Below are 21,925 nucleotides of genomic sequence, written 5' to 3' on the forward strand. Positions count from 1 at the left end.
AACACTACAGGTAGAGGTACGTACTATGCATTTCTGTCAACGCTTTGGGTAGTTAAAATGTCAATTGACGTTTTTATAAGACTACAGCGTGAAAACCACGGACAGAAATTTCCCCCCTGGATAAAAAAGAGGGCCCTGTTCGATAAAGCCGCCCATTTCTCAGATAGTGATAGAAAAACACTACAGGTAGAGGTACGTACAGTACAGTACTATACACTTCTCACAAGCCAGCATCGTACATAATACCGTACTATGGGGTTCAGAAAAAAATGTGGAGCGCTCTTTACAGTGTACACATGTACAGTACATGGCGACAGTACTCTGCACTGTATACTACAATGCACGGTACTGTAGTTTTTTTCAACAAGCTGACGCTGTAACAGCAGTGTACTGATGGAACCGTAGCTGTTGCATCGAAACCTTGATACACTTGATCGCGAGCGAGTACTGTACTGTAGCACTCGGCACTCGCTCAGGCGGCTCGGTCAACTACAGTGATAGCAATAATAATAAAAGTTGACCAACATCACACAACCCGCATTCGGTCAAATCCATACTGCTAACATTGATTGTCATTCAATTCGTTCAAAGCTTGCAAACGATGGCGGCAGGAAAGCGCATTAGTTGTATTTTAATCGATCTTAGTGGAACATTACACGTTGAAAACCAAGTTATTGCAGGATCTATCGAAGCACTGGACAGGTTAGAATTGGCTTAACTAAACTGTTCAACTACAGTTGATTTGAATGCATTGCTGGACTTGCATGCCCAGTTACTTTCATAAGTAAATACAGTACTTTAATCCTGGATCAATTAATTATATTTTCTGTTGAAGGGTGATGAAAGACCCATCATGAATGTATTGTTGTTCGTCAGCGAAAGATATTTTCAGTGAAAAATGCGATGGATGCTTGCAAACGATCTTTTTCAGTTTTTTTTCCATAGTACGTAATTTTACGGGATATGGATATCGTTCATTGAATTTATGCTCCACTCCTAACAGGTCATTTCACCCTGACGTCTGAAACGGTCAAACGTAACAGTTCTTGACACCAACGCACTTCAATCCGCCTCCAATTCAGATTTCATGTCATAGAGTTTTACCACTGTGAATTGAAATTTAAACCAATTAATCGTAGCTAAAAAAAGTTCAATAACTTCCATTTCTATACTAAATTATCCTTCATGGCCAAGGATGCAACGGTATTTGTACAGTATGATATTTAATTTTTTGTTATTGTTATTGCTTTTATGATACCGCAGCCATCACAGACTACTTAAATGTTGTGAGTAGTGTCTCCTTCCGTCATTCAATCGTTGACATACGCAGTGAAATCAGCCTGATTGAAGTATGTCGGCTGCTCGCTTACACTGCAATGCCAACTGCAATGCGTCGACGTAGATTGAGCAACCGATAAAGCGTTCCATCAAAGTACATGTTGAACTAATTATACAATATGGTTAAGCAACTATCCATTTCTTATGCTTTTAATTAATTTATACCGTAACGAATCCTCGCTGTGCAGCTTTCGTTTTTTTCTTTTCAAAATTCAATTCGATAAAATTGCAATATCGAGTGCTGGTAAAGGGCGACATATTACACTCACCACTGGTTCTAACGATGCTAGAAAGCATACTGATATTTTTAGTATCATGCTGTCAGTCCTAATCATGCATGATATTCCGATATGTTCTGAAGTGTTATATCATCCACTCTCATAGTGCAGTATATAGCAATGTTTTGCCAAACAAAATGGTGTTAGAATGCGTAAACTTGGTGGACTGTACAGTACTTAGTTTCTATTTCATAAAAGAGTATTGATCCAATTTATGCCGAACTGCAGTTCTTGAGGTTGATTGATTACCTTCTGTACAGGCATGGAAAACAGTACTGGAAGAAGACTTCTCCTGTAGTGGTCCTTGATATTTTGAAATGATTTCACACCGTATCTGTTTCAACTGTTTAGCGTGGATAATAATAATAATAATAATAATATTTAAAGTGAAATAGTGCTGCATAGGTTTGTAACCTTGCAGTTCACGAAGGATCAGGGGTTATTTCTTTAGCATCAAACTTGATGAAGGAATTGGTTTTAGATGGCCGATTGGCGATGCATAAATTTTTGTCAATGTTCCACAATTCAAATCCCAATTGCAACAATGTCACTACTTCGCAAGTTTCCGTTATACATAAATAGATATTAATTCGTATACTATATAAATTAGACGTACGAGCAAATTATTACTTTGTTTTATTGTCAGCTGCTATGATTGAAAACACAACATTTATAAAAGAATATCGTTTAAATATCTTACTACAGTACTTTTATCTACAGTATTGCTCCTTCACTCTCTATATTTGTAAGTATTGCTTAACGTATGTAATAGGCAATAAGTATACGCTCATTCTGGTGCTCCTTCTTCTTCATGACTGTATCAAGAAGTAACGCACCCATACCGTGAAATGGATTTTATTGACTGCGAGTTCAGTTCTAAATTGCTGATCGGAACTTTAGGTAGCGCCATTTTAAAAAATTTTAAAGATTTCTACCTCACGTAATAATTCGTACTCGTAATACTTCAATAGTAATGAGTGCAATGAATTCATTAATGAATGGGGTAATACTTTGTGTTCGGTTGTTATGTCAGCTTAAGCGTTCAATGTTTAATAATTAATTATAATTGCTATTTAGGTACGCTATGTTACAATGCATGATTTAATGAAGCTATTTTATACAAGGTTTTATATACACCTTCTACAAACACACTACTGTGTTGCAGCAAGCACCGTACGACCAATCTTAATTTTCGACAATTTTGTTCCTTACTACAACACGGACTACCCTTTTATTTAATTTAATTTAATTGTGCATACTAGCCTGTAAATTACGTCGTATATCATTATATTTTCATGGTATACAACTACGCATTCATGTTAGTTTGAATTGTACGTGTAGACTTTTAGAATGAACAAAGTAAGGCAGATAGAACGACATATTCCTCAATTTAAAACTATCGAGACTTTTTTAGAGATGGCGTAGCCAATCTTATAAATTGTTAATGACAAGATTAAGTATAAGGCACCATTCTGCTTTGTTCTTTTTTCCTTTTAATAATAATAATAGCTTATGGTCGAATAGCACCCTACACAAAACAGTCATAGCTAACATATGATCAGTATCTGGCCTATCACTTTTCATTTTACACTTTTTACACTTGGGAGTTTTAGTTTATTTTTACCTTAATATACTGTATTACTAGTAATGGGCTTTTACTGAAGGCTGTACTGTAATTGTACTGTGTATGTGTTACGCATAGTTTACATAGTGATAGGTAATACTGTAATTACAAGTAAGCACTTATCTCCTTTTATCAAGTCTTTACAATTTTGTTTGCAAACTAAGTTGAAGCACGCATAGCTTCAGTATTATAGAATCTTGATTAATAATCTAGATAATGGACTGTACCTGCAAACGAAAATAATATAATCATAAAACCGAATTTTAGCTTGTTAACTCCATGGCTATGAACTTGATTAATTTTACAGCGTTTGCAAATCAATAATTGTTTACCTACTGTACTTTGCCCTTACCTTATACGCGTACAGTAGTTACTCACAGACATTGATTACGATCATTTATACATTTATAAAGCCATTAAACTTACGCAAAGATGCAAATAAATTTAAAAACAATCAGCTTTTATTGTTTTTATAGACATAAAACTAATTATAATGTCGCTAAACTGAAGCTATAAAGATCCTAATTTGAGTTTCTACGCACCATGCGTACAATATCGATTAGATTATTTAATTAATTAGTATTTATTTACGCTTCTCACAATCGTATATTGATAATAATTATATTCAATATAACTTAATTATCATCCTCTTATGGCACATAATTACACATCAGCAAAATCTTCTTTAATTCATATTACTATCATGTACAGTATTTTACCAGTAATATTTTCACTGCTGGTTTGTAATGTATGTGTTAAACAAAGACTCTATATATGTAATATTTAATCGGATAGTAATCATAATTTAACATACTGTACAGTATACTGCCTATTACACTGCTGACGATGATTTGATCAGATAGTAATAATCAAAGTAAAATTGAATTAAATTAAATTACTCTAATGTATTGCCTTTTCTAATGGAAAATGACAACACACACTTGTATACGGTACGATACTAGTATAAGATTTCTCCACTACTAAAATTTCATTCATCCAACGTTTTTACTCATCGTTGCTCTGTTGTGCCTGCTTAACATAACCATGAAACATGACAGCTTGATTTTATATTAATTTGATGACGGAAATTATTATGCTAATATTTAAGACTGTAACTTCGCCTTGGACTTTTCAACTCTTATACAGTAATTTGTAATTCATTAAAAAATGCCATAGTACATGAAATGAATTACCATGTCACCAAAACAGTTCTTATACAATAAATAAATTTTTATGAACAAGTACATGCAAGACATTAAACTAGCTGTGTGTTTAAAATGCATTACTGGATTACTTAGGTAATTTAGCAACTTTGCCAAATCAATCTTACGATAACATATCGCACTTACTACTGGTCTATATGTACGTCTTACCTACACAGAATGGTCGAGAATCGTGAATTAGTTATGAAGTATAAAGATATTTACAGTTAATTAAAACTGCTCATGGTACTCCACCTTCAAGTACGGTTTCTTGTCCAATGTTAAATTTCTAACCAGCATAGAAAGAACAAATAAACAGCCTTTTCTTTCATTTAATTTTGTTTTACCATGATATTCTGAGAGTCGATGATGGAATGTGAAATGTGCAAATCTAAATCAGTAATATTATTCCCCCATTGTAATAGTGACTATCATAACAATTATGAACTAATGTAAAAAGTTAATTATAGTGTTACGATGTAGTGCAGTCCATCATTTAAATGCATTACATAAAAGCTTGGATTTACGTCTAATTAACGTACTGAACGTTCATATGTTCATACAGCTGTAACAGGTTAATTAAAGTAACGCAATGAGTAATTATTGGATTGTATTTTGTTAAAGATTGCGAAGGACCAACCTAAAGTTGAGATTTGTTACGAACACAACGAAAGAATCGAAACGACTTCTTGTTGATCGACTAAATAATTTAGGATTTGGCGTTCGAACAGAGGAGATTTTTACATCTTTAACTGCTGCTAAGATTATGGTATTAAAGAACAATATTAGACCTATGCTAATGCTGCAGCCCGAAGCAAGAGAAGACTTTCAAGGTAGAACCATATTACCGACTTTTTCGTAATTGTGTCTCAAAATGAAACATAAAATTTTGGCCATATTCAATGTCGAACATTCTCGATAAATAAAGGTACTTGATTCTTATATATAATTATAGATGTTCCTACAAGCAACCCAAATGGTGTATTGGTTGGCTTATCGCCAGACTCATTCAATTACCAAACTATGAACGAGGCCTTTCGGTACATCTAAGTACAGAATCTTCTGACTAATAAACAGTCCAATTAAATTTCACCTCCATCTTTCTATGATACTATTCATATTATATTTGAAAGTATAGACCTGAAGACTTATCTTGTAGCTTTTATTAATTCATTTTAATTAAGCCATCGTTTGATATTATTGGAAGTTTATGTACTATATAATACTAATACTGAATAGTTATACTTCAGAATTGATTTAGCTGTAGTATACTTAGCTCTGATGGCGAATGGATACTTTCCTTTCTTATTGCATATACTGCTAAAATTTTAGTATTAATTTGCACTGTATTTACTGAATTATTTTATGCTTTCTTATATCTAGAATCTTAGGTAATGCTGGATCTCTGATTGCAGTTCACAAAGGACGATACTATAAAACTCTTGAAGGGCTATCGTTAGGCCCTGGACCGTTTGTATCTGCTTTGGAGTATGCTACTGGAGTTGAAGCTAAAGTCGTTGGCAAGCCTCAAAGCAATTTCTTTCAGTCAGCACTAGAAAGCGTTGACGGACTAGCTGATGAAACCATAATGATTGGTGATGTGAGTACACAAAATAAACGGTGGTTAACGATACTGCTATGCAATACGAATCCTTTAATTTACTAACTCATAACAGAAGTTGTACCGTTTACTTCGTAGTAATCAAGTTTATTTAATTTCACGAATTGGTTAACGAATAAATCTTATTTTATGCCTTGGCAGGATATCAGAGACGATATTGGTGGAGCACAGGCTATCGGCATGAGAGGAATCCTTGTAAAGACGGGTGAATACATAACATAATTCCTCCTAAAGCTAGTATCTTTTATTCGTTAGCCTTACCTAAAGGTAATTTTACTTTATTACTTAAATAGGTAAATATCGAGAGGGCGATGAATCAGCTCATGGTATTAAACCTTTCGCGGTTTGTGATAAATTCGTTGATGCAGTAGACATGATTATAGAACTGTTGTAACGTAGCAAATATATTTGAAACCAGCATCAAGAGAATTATTGATATTAATGCATCACTTCTAAAAGCGATTAAAATTCTAGTGTACTTATCACTCAAATATATACTCCTATAAGCTATAATATTGATAGTAGAATATATAACATTAGGCTGTAATAGTAATTTTGCGTTTAAGAGTAGATGTACTTTCGCTATGCTACAACAAATGATGCAATCTTTATATTGTATTACAAACACTAGAACTTTTAGTATAACCTAATTGTAAATACTATGTAAATTATATAATATCAAGCTAGACGAATTCCTTCATGTGGTTTTAGATAAAAACGATTACGATGAAGTGATAGTGGAAAGTAGAATACTTTAGCAGCAATACATTGTCAATTTTATGGTTTCAGACTGATAATTTCCGAGTATAGTAAGTTAAGTTTAATAGTTGTTAATTATTGTTATTATGAAAAAATTTCCGCCTGAAATTATTCTAAAGAGTTTTTAAAGTCCGCCCGCTACATTAAATATTTTACAGTTTATTACAACTCAAGTTTCACAGTTGTTAATTATTATTATTGTGAAGAAATTTTTACGCCTGAAATTTATTCTAAAAAATTCTTAAAGTCCACCCGTTATATTAAATACTTTACAGTTTATTACAACTTGCACAAGTAGAAATTCAAGTCAAAGAGTATATTGCACATATTAATTTACTAATATTAAAATTTCTTGCTAGGACATTTTCTATAAGCAAATAAGTTTTCGTCTAAAATGCCTATCTAACTAATTATGTATGTATAATAGAAAATATAGAAATCTGTACTTCTTAGAGACCCGAAATTAAAATAAAAGAATTTTTATTGATAACATCTGTTACGAATTTATGCACAAATGACAAATCTGATCGAATATGACAAATATCATGTATAGTTTGGACTATGAAAACACTGTTTAATGCTTAAAGAGCCATCAATTTGATGGTGTAAGATTTTACTATATTACTTAGTACAGCTCTAAATTGCTAAGAATCTTCACTACATTGATTCGTAAAAAATTGCTTAGCCGATGCACAAATTGGGTTAACACACATTGGACACCTCAAAGCGAACTGGCGCGTAGAAAGTTGACCAGATTTTAGATGCTTTGCAACAATATCTGCTAAGGCACTGATGAATAATGGGCTATCGTTTAATGATTCAGCCCTTATAATATTTTTAATTCCGCACTTAGTAGCTAATTCGTCGATATATTCTATATCTAACTCGTATAAAGTTTCGATGTGATCAGAAGTAAAAGCTATTGGCACTAATAACAAGTTCTTTTCATTAGTTCTCGCAAAACCTTTGATCGAATCATCGGTTTGAGGTCCTAACCACGGTAAAGGACCAACCTAAGAAGCAATTTTAAATTGCCATTTAGAAAAATTACGCTACCAAACGGTTACAAAGTATCAATGATATGGGAAGTTTCCATTACCTTCGACTGCCATACAAGGCGATAAGGATGAGAATGATTTAATGCTTCCATAACTCTTTCTACTGTAGATGCAACCTCTAACGGGTAAGGATCACCACGATTAACAACCTGTAATTAACATAAAATTGTCAGCCCACTAACCTACCGTGGAATACAGCAAGCAATGTTTGCAAGTGATAGTTTCATAAAAACGTTACGTTAGGTAGGTGAAAATCGAGCTCTTTAATCAACAAAAGGTTACAATTTTTCTATCGCAGCTATGATGGATGGATCGAAACTGCATTAGAACTTACTGACATAGGCAAAGAATGAGCTGAAAACAATATTACGACATCGTCTCTCGTATTTTCAGGGAATTGCTCTATCCCTTTACGAATATTTGCTGCAAAAGCCTGCGTCAATAAAAACAGCTGACGTTATAGGCAAGACTATTAATTTTGAATGATCAATAGAGATGTTTAAAATTTGTTAAATTTAACCTTAATTAATCCTGGATGCGTTGGCCATCGATCGATGAGACTCCAACGAATATTGCTAGGATTTTTATTGACATAACGATAGATAGCATTGATACTACTTCCAGTAGTAGAGCAGGAATATTGTGGATACTGTGTAAAAGCAACTACTCTAGAAATCCCATCGCTAACATAAACAGAAACTTTCTTTAGTCAACTAATAATGAGGAATATAGAGAAAGATACTGTCTGTAAATTTTTGTAGTCAAGACTATGGAGGCTATGATCGATGAATAAAGCCGTCATGTAAAAGTCATACAATGTATGAGTCTTAAAAATGGTAATTTCAGAAACATATTACTTAAATACTAGTAACTAAACATTCTAAAGAATATACGATAATAATGAGAAGCATCACTGACCTGATAATCTGATCGATGGCGTCTTCTGTTAGTGGGTTGGCGTACCTAAAACCAATGTAATGCTTATGGGGTGCTGCAAAATGACATAAAATCAATCAACAACGGTTGCATAGTATCTAAATCTAATAGCTGAGTCCTAACACATCACTGATTGTTTTTTTTTAAGTATTTAACTAAAATTACGAATTTCAAAATTATGCATTAATCTATAAGACTTGAATACGCAAGAAAATGTATATATATACTAGTAGTAAGGACTGGCTAAAGTATTGAAGTGCCTTCCAGCTAGGCTATTGTAAAATTCTGGCAACATTCATACCGGACTCTGGACAAACTTCATCCAATATTTTACACATTGCCTCTCCTTGCTTAGTCGTCCACATTCGAATTGGAGATCCGCCACCAATTTTCTTATATTGTTCCTGAATTTTGGGAGTTCTTCGCTTTGCAATCCATGGCGCAAGTTGACTATAATTACGACAAGACAGTTGAAGCAAATATTAATACAACCATTGGTATTTAAATCTGCGTACGAAAGGCTAATACGCATGTATGTACTAGTGCATGCTTATCGATATCAATTTGGGATGATAGAATTTTACTCCTATTTTCTTTCATTACTAAAATTCAAAATAGGAACCATTATCTGAAATATAGACGCACATACGTACCTCTGTGCAGGTAATGGAATCAAATCTTTATCCATAAACAATCTCAGTAAGAAATCGTGTACGTCTTCCGTTTTCTCTGGACCACCCAAATTAAGCATCATAATAGCGGTTTTTGGTTTTCTGTAAAGTTAACCTTTATCAGTGCTAATACGAGTACTTTAACTTGGCATTTGTGCAAGTTCGACTCTACTACGTACAAGCATTAGCTATGTATATATACTAACTTCAGTTATTAGTAGATATATCAGTACATATACAGTAGTACCGGAAACTGGACAGTGGACATCTTACATGCAGGGTAGCTAAGCAAAGCAATGTCTAGAACTTTAGCTAGCATATAAGCCAAATACTAAGCCATAGGTATAGAGTAGATAAACTTTTAATACGTGTATTTTCCGATCATCGTGAATCTGTAGGACGTACACGAGACTAAACTCGTAAGAAGTGCCGAAGAGTATGATAAATACAATCTTTATCAAACTATAGCAGTTGATTCGGTTACTCATACCTCCCTTAACCTATGAAAGGGGATTAATTTGGCCATCAGGTTAATACAATATAACTGATACAAGCGATAGCTGTACTAAATTCCATTGCATAACATAACTCAGGGACGACAATAAAATATACATAGTAGGCCTGATTACTCAGTACTGTTAATATTTGTTATCCGATGAATCACACCGTCATTGTACACTAAAATAATCCTTACTCGTACCAGTACAGCCTTAGTTAATAGCTACGTGTTCGATACTGCATTGGCATTAATAATATCATACGCAATTATACTAAATAAGGAACTTACACATGGCTGGAGTTTGTAAGAGTTCTTGTAGACGTTAACCAGCTAGAATTAACGATGAAACGGCCGATTGAAGCTTGACGCGAGAGCATTTTAAGGTACTATTTGCATACTAATCCTGCAAAGAGCGAAAATTGATAATCTACATTAGCTCGTGCCACATGCATTCCGAAGATGGCGAATTAATACATATAGCAGTTAAGAGAATATTCTAGCGAACGATAATTCTATGCCTGAACACAGTAAATATAATATAGGCCTATCTCTACAGTATATTCCTTAATATGATGTGATCAATGCAATCGATATCAAAAGCATATTGGTCCTTTAGTAGCTACTATTCTATTTATACTATCGTACTCTACGTAGATGGAGTGGAGTATAAAAGGCAGTAACTCGATTGTGAATGAGGAGCGGCGGCGTTGCTCTTAAAGCCTGAAAGGATTTATCTAACTGTATGAGTGCGTACAACCATGCAATGTACTTCTAGAAAGTTGTGTTGCAAATACACTTAAATGAATTTTATTCAATCGGTACAGATCCTGTAGTACTTCATAACATCGGATGATCGCGTTCTTCTTTCTTCTGTACTTCACTTTCTGTACTCTTGTACTTTCTTCTGTATACTCTTGTAGACTCAAGGTGCAGTTCGCGTATAAACTATTTTGTTGCTTGCATTTGACGTTAAGGTGTGATTTGGAGTTGAATTGCCTTCTACCAAGTTATGCCGACCATTGTATGCGATCCATTGATTACAGTAATTGTAAGCGATCGAATTTATCAACGCCATACTGGGCAGGTAGTTCATTTTGAATTCTCACCTGATTTATTTGAATGATGGCTGGTATTGGGATTAGAGTCGATCCTTTCTCGTGGCTCAATTAGGTAGCAATAACTTTCTTGGTAGGGCATCACTACGTCAACCGAGTCTAGTATGACTGTTCTAGCTGTCATAGAGGCAAGAAGAATCAGCAGTGTGTCATGCGCAGTAACAATCTATAGTCTTGCAGTACAGTGCAGTACTGTCCACTGTCCAGTACAGTACAGTACAGTACAGTACAGTACTGTACTGTACGTCTGTCTGTACTATACATACACACTGTACACTTTTTAGTGTACAGTACTGTACAGTGTACAGTACAGTACACAGTATTCTAGCACAGTACTGTACACTGTAGCATACAGTACAGTGTATAGTACTGTACTGTACGCATACTACAGTACAACATACTGTGCGGTACTGTACGGTACTGCTCGGTTTTCTTTCTTTTCTACCACTCTGGTGACAAATATTCCTACTGTACGCCAGTCATTATTGCCAAGTTTAGTCAGTAGTCTAGTGGTCAGAATGTTGGGCAACAGTACAATAGACTTGTACTACACTGTATACTGTACTGTATAGAAAAAGGGACTGTATAAAAAGCACCTTGACGCATCATCGTCATTGCTCCATCTTTCGCAGTCACCATGGCAGAGGAGGTGGAAAAAGCTCAAGAAGCACCCGATACTGGTGATACAATATTTGGTAAAATTTTACGACGTGAAATTCCATGCGACTTTCTGTATGAAGATGATTTGGTAGGCTACATAAATAGACAGCATTGATTGCGGTGTTACATTGTTGTTATTTCTTGCACGAAGACGTAGGGTAGCTGTTGCATCTGCAACTGTCAATAAGGGCGACAATCCAATGAGTACTGTAGCTACTACTTTATTGAAAATAGTCCAATTTCCTTTGTCTGCTTTGCATGGATGCTCACTGTATAGACGACAGTGAGCATTGCTAAAGCTTCAAATCAAATAAATTATTCGTTATATGTAAGCAATAATCCCAGTAAAAACGGACAAATTCACATTCAATAATCTTTATACGTGCGCCCTTCATGAAAGCAAGCATACGTGTACTCATCGCCTACTGGGCCCTCACTTTAGAATACTTCACGGTATACATATCGCAATCTAATTATTGATTTTCGCAAAACTGATTGGCAATGAACTGCAGCATAACTTCTGCATAGCATTGTACTGGACTCAATTTATACTAGAACTAATTTTGATGTTAAGACTGTAATTTGAAACAAGAAAAAGAGATACATGTTCTGAAATAAAGTATATATACAGTACAAGTGTACGGTATACGATACACTGCTATTGCTGTACTTTGCCATGACAGGTTATTCGGAACTACTGTATTTACCACTTAGTTCGTTCCAGTGTTCTCGGTAGTACTCGGTATTACCTTTACAAACGTCATGGAAATGAAATTTTGTCTCTCTGTATACGTGACGATTGATGAATCTTTGTTTAATGAAAATTATCCCGAATGAATTAACAGTTTTATTTATGCATACGTTTCATATTATTTAGTGTGTAGCTTTCAAAGATGTTAATCCTCAAGCTCCAGTCCACTTTTTGGTCATTCCGCGAAAGCCTATACCATGCCTTGAGAAAGCTTGCAATGAGCATACTTCTGTAAGTCATTACTATTGCTCATTCATCCATCTGTGTTACGCACTATTGAAAAAATCACGACATACTCTTATATCTGTGATAGCGTAACCTTGTAAACTACTGTGTACCGTATTGCAATTTCCTACATTGGTATCTCGTAGCAAATCCGTTTGTGTTATCTACATTCAACATTTTTATATCGATATCCTGACAACCATATTGCTGACTGCAACTTGTATGTGCTTATTAACAAGATATGATAATTATGACTACAGTACAGCATTTACCAAATAATAGCAATACTAAAGTTTGCCAATAAGCCATCCTCAAGCAGAGCATTTCAGTAATACATGTCTACAGTTGCGTACTCGCAAATAATCCGTCGTCTCTGCATAGTAGTAAATTAGCTAGTGATATATCTAACTGATTGATCATATAATTAGCGAAATTAGCAATTTTGATGTACGATACCATAGTATACAGTTTACACTTTACAATAATTACAATATTAGAACTAATTAATAACCTTTATACTTGATAAACAGTACGGTAGCTGTACGCAAATTTGTATTTCCGCTAGCTTCTCCATTAATAGAGATTTCTGAAGGTGCCAATCACAGCAGGACTGATTGGTTACCCAATGATGTAGGCCTACTTAGATATAATCAAATACTGTAGTCGAAACGTTGTGAGCGGCTGTAAGGAAATTGCTATTTACACCTTTAGCTCTTTTATGAAACTTGCATCCTTAGTTTAAGTGTATTATCATGATGCTACGCCATATCAATTGTAGACCATGTTATTACCACATATCGAACGCGAAGGCGACTCATTTCTTTTTTAATCTAATCTAGTTACTAGGTCATTTGCTAATAATAGCTAATAAAGTTGCTCAACAACTGAACGTCACCAATGGATATCGTGTTGTGATCAACAATGGCAAAGACGGTGCTCAATCAGTTTACCATCTGCATATCCATGTCTTGGGAGGAAGACAAATGCAATGGCCCCCAGGCTAACTGCTATACTGTACGCTGGTAGCAAGAGTCAAAAAGTTTGTATTACATGTGAATTGCAGCCGTTGTTATTGACTCTAATATCAATGCGCTATCACAAACTGATAATCTAACATAGTTCAAAAGTTATTGTCTTAGATCTAGCCTTGCAGTGTGATACAAACGCATTTTTAAGATAAAAACTCAATAAATATTCCAAAACAAACTTTTGTAGTCACAATATTCAATGCAAACTTTATTAAAGCTGCTTCGTAACAAAATAGTGTACAACAGCCATATCAAGGGCTAATTTCACTTTCTGTACATTCTAATGTTGCTTTCTACGGAACGAGCAACCTGAAAGCAGATAAGAATAACATAAGCATTCGCAGTCAGTTTCTATCAACGTTAATGCTAGCAATTTTATCGTACCTTCAGTTAGCCTACATCGCCCACCGGTTGGCTGCGATAAAACGGTAGAGCAGCTAACACATAAAACTACAGTTTGAGCGTGGCTAAATACCGTCGTTATCTTAAAACATCCTGCAAGTGAAATAATGCCAGTTAAACAAGTCACTTGACAAGAATTTGGCAATAGAATTTTTACTAACCAGGGCATTTAACATCCATAAAGTAGGAATTAGGGCTTTGCACTAGTCTTTTCAATTTGTGCTTCCTACGTTCTTCTTTACGATTCGGGTGTAACAAATCTCGCGGAAGCTATTTGATTATGAATAGTAATCAAAAGTTAAAACGTGCCATACTGTACGTAACTGACAATACACAAGTTCAACATAGTAAGATGCGTCAAAATGTAGAAAGTCAATGTCTAATTTCTGACTATAAACTACCGTGATCACCAATACTGTATTACAACATTACTGTTGACGTAGTTACGGTATGTTGGTTAAAACTGCGACTTTTCAATCAGACGCAACCTTGCAACACTGCCTCATAAATATCAACGTCGCTGCGACACGACAGATACTACCCTAGTACACAATCAAGTTCTGTAAAATTTTGCCCTTCCGCTACGGGCTTACAGGCTACAGTAGAGTCTGTGACTCATCTCCACCTAATTTCTGCCAAGCAAATGCACTTTAACTAACCGTTATAGTTCAAAATCGTTAATGTAACTATTTGGTACCCTGTTTCGCAACCATCACGAGATGCAACATACAGTATGAACTGATTCGTGATATTGAACTCAACTAGGCCTTTCGATTCATGCCTCGAGTCATCCTTCGTCAGATTGGTGAAACAGGTATCTAAGAGCAGGACTAGACAGTACCAGAGTCTCCAAGAGAGAACCTTAAAAATGAATTCAACTAGTTCTTTGCAACGGTAATTGATAAGTAATGTTAGGCCGTATACTCTTTGCACGATTGTGGTACTGTAATACCCTAGATATATTGTAATGAGACGCTAATAAGGCAACATAAGTAATGCTTTCCAATGCAGTAAAACTACCGTAGTACTATCAAGATACTGCTTACAGTCTATACTCAAGCATGTCTAGTTGAATACCGTATCGAGTAGTAAGAAATTATCTACCCGTGACGACTAGACTGTTCGATCTGTGATGCCACCGACTTATATTACTGATATGAAGTAAAATGACACTTTGCGAACTAACTACAACTCGCTCTACCAGGTACTGTGTGTGGGCTGTATAGAGCCGACTGCATTACAAATAGATGTTGACGAAATTAATTGGACTCGTAAGCCAAGGCAGGGAATACAGTACTGAGTAAGACTACACTGATTGATATCCATAGTAAAGTCTGAATAGAACAACTTAGCAAAAATAACACTACCATACACAACATGATTCTATGTACGAGTACCTATGCTAGGTGAAAATTTCGTGTAAAAGCTTCATTTTGTACACTACTAAAAATGATTGTTTAATTGAAAGAAAATTCTAATGTACTAGAACTAGCAGATATGACTCCTGTATTGGATTTGATCCGATTTATTAAATAGTTCATCTTTCACGGCAAATTATTGGCGATCATTTTATCAACTTTTTCGCTGACGATGCACAATGTCTATAGCGACAGGGTGCATCCCTTTGGCAGTACCGTATCGTGTTTCAATCTTTCATTTCAACAGTATGATCCATTGCAAAACTACACACACAAAACACATGTATTGCGAAGCAATCGAATACAACTAGTACTTCAATTTTGGTAGAATAGACATAGAAGGCAATGATGACAAGGAATAGGATTTGTAAATTGTAAAAATAACCTTCATCCGCACGCAAATGCAGCGCAATGATGATTCGAATTTGCTATACTTACAGGCATTTTGACTCCTCGTGCTACCAATAAGGCGGAAAGAAAAGGAAGATCTCCGCGTGTACAGCATGTATTTGTATAAGTAACGACTCTTGTGGGGTAGACGTGGTTGGATTTGCAGGGGCTTTCCAGTAGTGTGTAGTTTGTACAGGCGAAGGGTCTCTAGTACAGACTACAGACCTGTGCTTCACTTATGTACAGTATAGTACAGTACTATATCACAGTACATTGTACTGTGAGGACCGAAGAGAACTGTACACTGTACACTGTACAGACAGAAGAGTACAGTACAGTACAGCACTATACTGTACATTGTACAACTGTACTGTGTTGTGTATTACTGTCTAGAGTTGATACTAACAACTGTATTGAAAGTTCGTCCTGCACTACTCTCCATGAGCCTTACAGTATATGTACTGTAAGTCAAATACTGTACACTGTACTCTACCCAGACGCAAGGATTCACTAGTGCCACAAGAGTAAGTTATAACCGTAAGCTGATAGGCGTTTCTTTTACCTCGTCCTGTGGGTGTATCAACATGAGTAAGTAAAAAGCAGACTGCTGACCAAGGTTTACTAACAGTAAAAGCATTTGTTCATTTGTTCGTGTTCATGTAACAACCAAGTAGCAGTACAGTATAAGAGCGATATACTGTACAGCAAGTACAGTACACCAGGTAATATCCGTATTTACAGTACTTTATCCTACAGTCAGCTGGTACAGTACTGTACTGTACTGTACGCTAAAAATGATTGAGAATGCTATACTGTACACTAAAAATGATTGAGAACGCTCTACAGTACACTAAAAATGATTGAGAATGCTTCACTATACTGTACTGTACAGTGCTGCACTGAACTGTAATCAGGACGCTGTCGCCTGCTTGAACACAATACTGTAACTCATTCAGCCATCATGGATGGGACGCTTGGAAGGACAGGACTGTTCCCAACACGGTCAACATGTTACCTTATGCAACGTCAGTTGTTGCCAGAATGCTATACTGTACATACACTGTACAGTGCTGCACTGAACTGTAATCAGGACGCTGTCGCCTGCTTGAACACAATACTGTAACTCATTCAGCCATCATGGACGGGACGCTTGGAGGGACAGGACTGTATCCAACACGGTCAACATGTTACTCTTTGCAACGCCAGTTGTTGCCAGAATGCTATACTGTACTGTACAGTACATACTGTACACTGTACAGTGCTGCACTGAACTGTAATCAGGACGCTGTCACCCTGCTTGAACACAATACTGTAACCCATCCAGCCGTCGTGGACGGGACGCTTGGAGGGACAGGATTGTACCCAACACGGTCAACATGTTACCTTATGCAACGCCAGTTGTTGCCAGAATGCTATACTGTACATACACTGTACAGTGCTGCACTGAACTGTAATCAGGACGCTGTCGCCTGCTTGAACACAATACTGTAACTCATCCAGCCATCATGGACGGGACGCTTGGAAGGACAAGACTGTATCCAACACGGTCAACATGTTACCATATGCAACGCCAGTTGGTAAATGAATCTTAAATAGGGCAGGATTACAACATCAGTACTGTACTGTACCCAACTCATTTAAAATACAAAAATATTTGCCTTGAGCAAAAGTGCTCAATTTGATTAGCTTTATTTACAAGCGTATAGTACTGCATTTTCCAGCTGGAGTCATGCATTAATCCCGATTGATATTTTGAATGAGTATATAGCAACAGTCGTTCATCAGCAATTCTTATGTATGGAAATCAATGAGATGAAAAGAAACAGCTTGGAATAGTTTTCAATCCATTTCCAATCAATCTATTGACAGTCAGCATATCTATTTGGAAATTGAGCATTCCATTCATCAACTTCATCGTATTTGTGGATTGGCGATGATAGCAATCAGGTAAATATTCTTACTATCTAGTATTAGCCAGTTGTTGATTTGGATCGTTGAGCTAGGTAGAAAAATAACGATGATGATGATGATGTATTATTGTAATAGATAAATAAATAGAATGCCTCTTTCGCTATCACCGTTGAATTGATCGATATCACGTTAGCCTTGACTATCTTTGCTTATGCGCTTTTATGGCACTAATTATTATTTTCGATACAAGCATCAACAAAAATCATCCAAAACACAATCATGTCGTCCAGTATGAAATGAAACCATCGACTCGTACAATCTAGTCTGTAGTTAATTTTGTACAATTGATTTTGATTCAAGTACACATATTTCATTTATAGCCTGTCATCGACATGCCTTTTTGCTAACTGCAAATTTTATCCATACTTGATGATGATGAGCAAGGATGGCGTACAGTAGTATTGGAAATACATCGATAATTGTACTTAGGTACTGTTAGCAACATATTGCGCAGCAACGACAAACTTGCAGTAGACTGCAGTGTTAATGTATTGAAAGGTAATGGAGCAAACCTTTTAATCCTGTTCCTTTTACAAATAGTAATAGTAATAGAATTAAGGAATAACTGATGCCGTAAAGTAAAATGATGCGCTCTCCGATCTATAATTAATAGGATGATCAGAAAATTATTTTGATATGGAATAGCAACTTTTTAAAGGGAAATTGTTTTAATAGCAAGCTTTATAGTACAGTATATGTACGACGCGTTAATTCTACCCTTAATCCGTCTATCGCTTCAAAGGTAATTTTTTCAACCAATTACTAAAACATTCAATAACATAAGTTACTTTCACATAAATTAATTAAGGAGCAGACATTACCAATGATATAGCACAAGCGTTCTTTAGAAAGATAAAGAACCGGTAATAAATATCGTAGAAAAAGTATCGATTCTCATCATTGCTTCAACTTGAATCTTTTATTTGGTAGACATTTGTAGTCAATGAATATTCTAAATGGCGAGAGATTTATTTTTTTCTTTCATTTTATAGTGTGAAATAATCGACTCCAATCGATCAAAATTTTCATTTCATTTATTGATTGGCCTGATAAAACGGCAACAAATTGATTGATTGTTAATGTCGTAATATTCCGCTGTCTCATCTGTCATCATTTAGCAGCTGGAACCATTTTATGAAGAAGAGTAATGGTGTTTTACGACATTAGACACTAACTATTCAGTACTGTAGAAAGAGGTACACCAATAGAAGCTATAATATTTATTGATGTTACTGCAACACCGGCAGTGCCATCGTAGCAGCGGGAGGGATGGAACAACATAAGGTAGTGGATCATTGAAGGACTTCACAGAGTAGATTGGTCAATCTTAACAAACTCCACTGACAGTATATTATTATTATGTATATCGATGTACGCGTCATAAAAAAAAAAAGCATTTGGAGGATTGATCGTAATTTATTGATTTCATTTCGATGAAGTTGATAAAGATAGATACACAAACTTGTATAATTTTACAGCTTGTGCAACATTTACTGAAGAAATGGGATAGACTGGTACAAGTTTGAATTCATGTCATGATTTACGCCTTGTCTGTCTAGTATACACTATAGTGTACAGTAGTTTGTAAGTACAACACTCAACCAGACAAAGGAAAGTAAATTTTATGAAAAGTTCGTTTTTTTGGTATCCCATATCGTAAATAAAGTATTCAATCTTATTAACATGATCAAAACATTCCCAGTACTGTAATTTAGAGTACAATTGAAAGTTTGGCCCATTGCTTACACTAATATGAGCGAGTTGCGATTAAGCTAGTGGATTACTTTGGCGACATAATTTGAACCATGTAGATTGAGAAAGAAGCATTTCATAAACTGCTATAAAATGGGATCCATTAAAAGAAAAAGCATAATATGCGATGCAAGCAATGTTTTTTATTCCTTATGACGCTAAACTGTCATTGATGATAGCAATCAGATACAAAAGGAGTTATTCTCTAGTCGACTCCTATTGCTCTACTCAATAACTCAATATTCCATGACTTCCACGGTTATTGTGTTTTGCCCGTGTTTCATCACCGAGTTATTATTAAAAGGCGGCAGAGTTTGTTTTGACTTTCATAAAAGAGAATACAAATAATAACATGCCTAGCATTGTATAACTTTCTTTCTACAGATATGCTAATAAATAGTTACTATAATAAGTTGTTATTACTATTGTTGAATATTTTGTAAAATTGACTCAACTATCTACCATTCAAGTCCGTGTAGAAAGCAATGGTAAATGCAATGTTGAAAAACACTTTAAACCTCTTAAAATGCCACTACAAAATAGAAGTTGTAAAATTGACTCAATTCTGCATCATCCAAGTCCCTGTAGAAAGCCACTGTAGTAGATGCAATGTTGAAAAACACTTTTCAACCTCTGAAAATGCCACTACAAAATCGAATTTGTAAAATTAACTCAACTATCTATCATCCTACTCTCTGTATAAAGCCATCGTAGGTGCAATGTTGAAAAGCGCATTAAATCTCTTAAAATGCCACTACTATATAGAATTTTACAAACAGTAAAATGGTTACTCCATGCTATACTCTACGACAGCATAAATTACTCAATTACAATCGGATACAAACATGCCTGACAAAATGGGTGTACTAATACAAGCAGATTTATTCCTTTCTATCAATAGCTTGAAATTGCACATTGGAAGTGTTTGGACTAGCGAAAATCACATGTAGTTGCTATATTAGAAGCAGAAATAGGTTATTACCAAATTTCAATAACTTTAAATTTCGCATTGCCAGCGTTTGGACTAGCTAAATTTTCCTGTACTCGCTACGCTACATAAGGAGAAGTAGATTATTGTAAAATATCAATAATTTCAAATTTTCCATTGATAGACTTGTACATTGATGTGTACTTTGATGTTGAAAGGCAAATTATACTTCGGGCGAGCAGGTTTCCTTTGATAATGGTAAAACATTTTCTCATTTAGTTTGATTTTGATTTCAAATTTACAGTGTCTGGTTTGATTCGGCATTGAAATGGTGAAGGTTTCAAAACCTAAACCAAACCGTGATCAGCTGTAGCTGTATCTGTTGGTCCATAGAAATAGATTATTACAAAGTACCAATAACTTCAAATTTCATATTGATCCACAGTTTTTCATCCATTACCAATGCCAATCTACTCTACTTAGCTTGTACCGTACTAGAGGTCAATCCTGACCTATTTCAACGCTATAGTATTATAGCTAGTTTTTTTTTCTTTCTTTTACCCTCTGTGATATTACGTATATGCTGGCTGTAAAGAAGTAACCGTTCAAATTTTAATCGTTATGGAAGTAGGGATTAAACTCTTGAACCCATCATTTAAGTGAGCACACCTTACCGACTCGTTTGCATAAAATTTTGGATGACTAAGTACAGTATAGTAGTATTGTATGTAAACCAATGTAGATATTGACACCAGTTTTTAGGAGATTGAGGATAAATTGCCTGCATGGATTGCAGTTATTATGATCTGTCTTAAGAATTGGGGCATTGCACATGTTTAATCAGGTTTAAAGGGAATAATGTAGCGGAATGGCTGCTTCTGCAGGTAGAAATTCAATTCTAGTGTACCATTGAATAAGTGTTAAGTATGATAGATTTGAAGCACACTAGTTTAGTCTGTTTGCGATCTTGTGAAATCATATCTACTGTAGTACTAGGAAATGAACACGAATGAATTAATGAATTCAAAAATGCGTAGATATGGTATTTGGCATTGTTTTGAGCGGCCTATTTTGATTTCTATCTAGTGCTATCGGAAGTCAACTCTATTTTTTTACCAATTTAATCCATTTATTTCATACCATCACATGTAACAACTTAATGTACTTCCATATATTGATTTTTCGAGATTGACATAGTATCCGTAATGTCCGTAATGTAGAGAGTTTACAATAAAAGTTGTATAAGGACTATCGAAATGTTCGTTAAAGACGGCGAAAAACTAACAAAATGAAATCACT

General features: G+C 35.2%; 4 protein-coding genes across 4 annotated transcripts; 2 read left to right on the top strand and 2 right to left on the bottom strand.

Moving 5' to 3' along the window:
* Window positions 1-601: 601 nt before the first annotated feature.
* TRIADDRAFT_24696 (uncharacterized protein) lies at window positions 602-6,457 on the top strand (the record flags this gene model as incomplete). The annotated part of the gene is made up of 6 exons (XM_002111262.1): window positions 602-702; window positions 5,067-5,275; window positions 5,398-5,482; window positions 5,826-6,042; window positions 6,205-6,268; window positions 6,357-6,457. 6 exons carry the CDS (start codon window positions 602-604, stop codon window positions 6,455-6,457), a joined length of 777 nt encoding a protein of 258 aa, XP_002111298.1.
* A 1,009-nt stretch (window positions 6,458-7,466) lies between these two features.
* On the bottom strand, window positions 7,467-9,570 carry TRIADDRAFT_50124 (uncharacterized protein; the record flags this gene model as incomplete). The annotated part of the gene is made up of 7 exons (XM_002111722.1): window positions 7,467-7,835; window positions 7,922-8,029; window positions 8,215-8,313; window positions 8,401-8,563; window positions 8,799-8,871; window positions 9,118-9,266; window positions 9,470-9,570. The coding sequence occupies 7 exons, from the start codon at window positions 9,568-9,570 to the stop codon at window positions 7,467-7,469; spliced, it is 1,062 nt and encodes a 353-aa protein (XP_002111758.1).
* A 2,144-nt stretch (window positions 9,571-11,714) lies between these two features.
* On the top strand, window positions 11,715-13,895 carry TRIADDRAFT_35755 (expressed hypothetical protein). Its single transcript, XM_002111263.1, has 3 exons — window positions 11,715-11,849; window positions 12,639-12,743; window positions 13,577-13,895. Exons 1-3 carry the CDS (start codon window positions 11,739-11,741, stop codon window positions 13,739-13,741), a joined length of 381 nt encoding a protein of 126 aa, XP_002111299.1. The 5' UTR covers window positions 11,715-11,738; the 3' UTR covers window positions 13,742-13,895.
* Window positions 13,896-13,944: 49 nt separating this feature from the next.
* On the bottom strand, window positions 13,945-16,067 carry TRIADDRAFT_37472 (uncharacterized protein). The gene is made up of 4 exons (XM_002111723.1): window positions 16,024-16,067; window positions 14,329-14,437; window positions 14,150-14,260; window positions 13,945-14,074 (listed from the first exon to the last, which is right to left on the bottom strand). Exons 1-4 carry the CDS (start codon window positions 16,027-16,029, stop codon window positions 14,046-14,048), a joined length of 255 nt encoding a protein of 84 aa, XP_002111759.1. The 5' UTR covers window positions 16,030-16,067; the 3' UTR covers window positions 13,945-14,045.
* Between the last annotated feature and the right edge of the window lie 5,858 nt (window positions 16,068-21,925).

Source organism: Trichoplax adhaerens, genomic scaffold, assembly GCF_000150275.1.
Source record: "Trichoplax adhaerens TRIADscaffold_4 genomic scaffold, whole genome shotgun sequence".
Taxonomy (NCBI): Eukaryota; Metazoa; Placozoa; class Uniplacotomia; order Trichoplacea; family Trichoplacidae; genus Trichoplax; species Trichoplax adhaerens.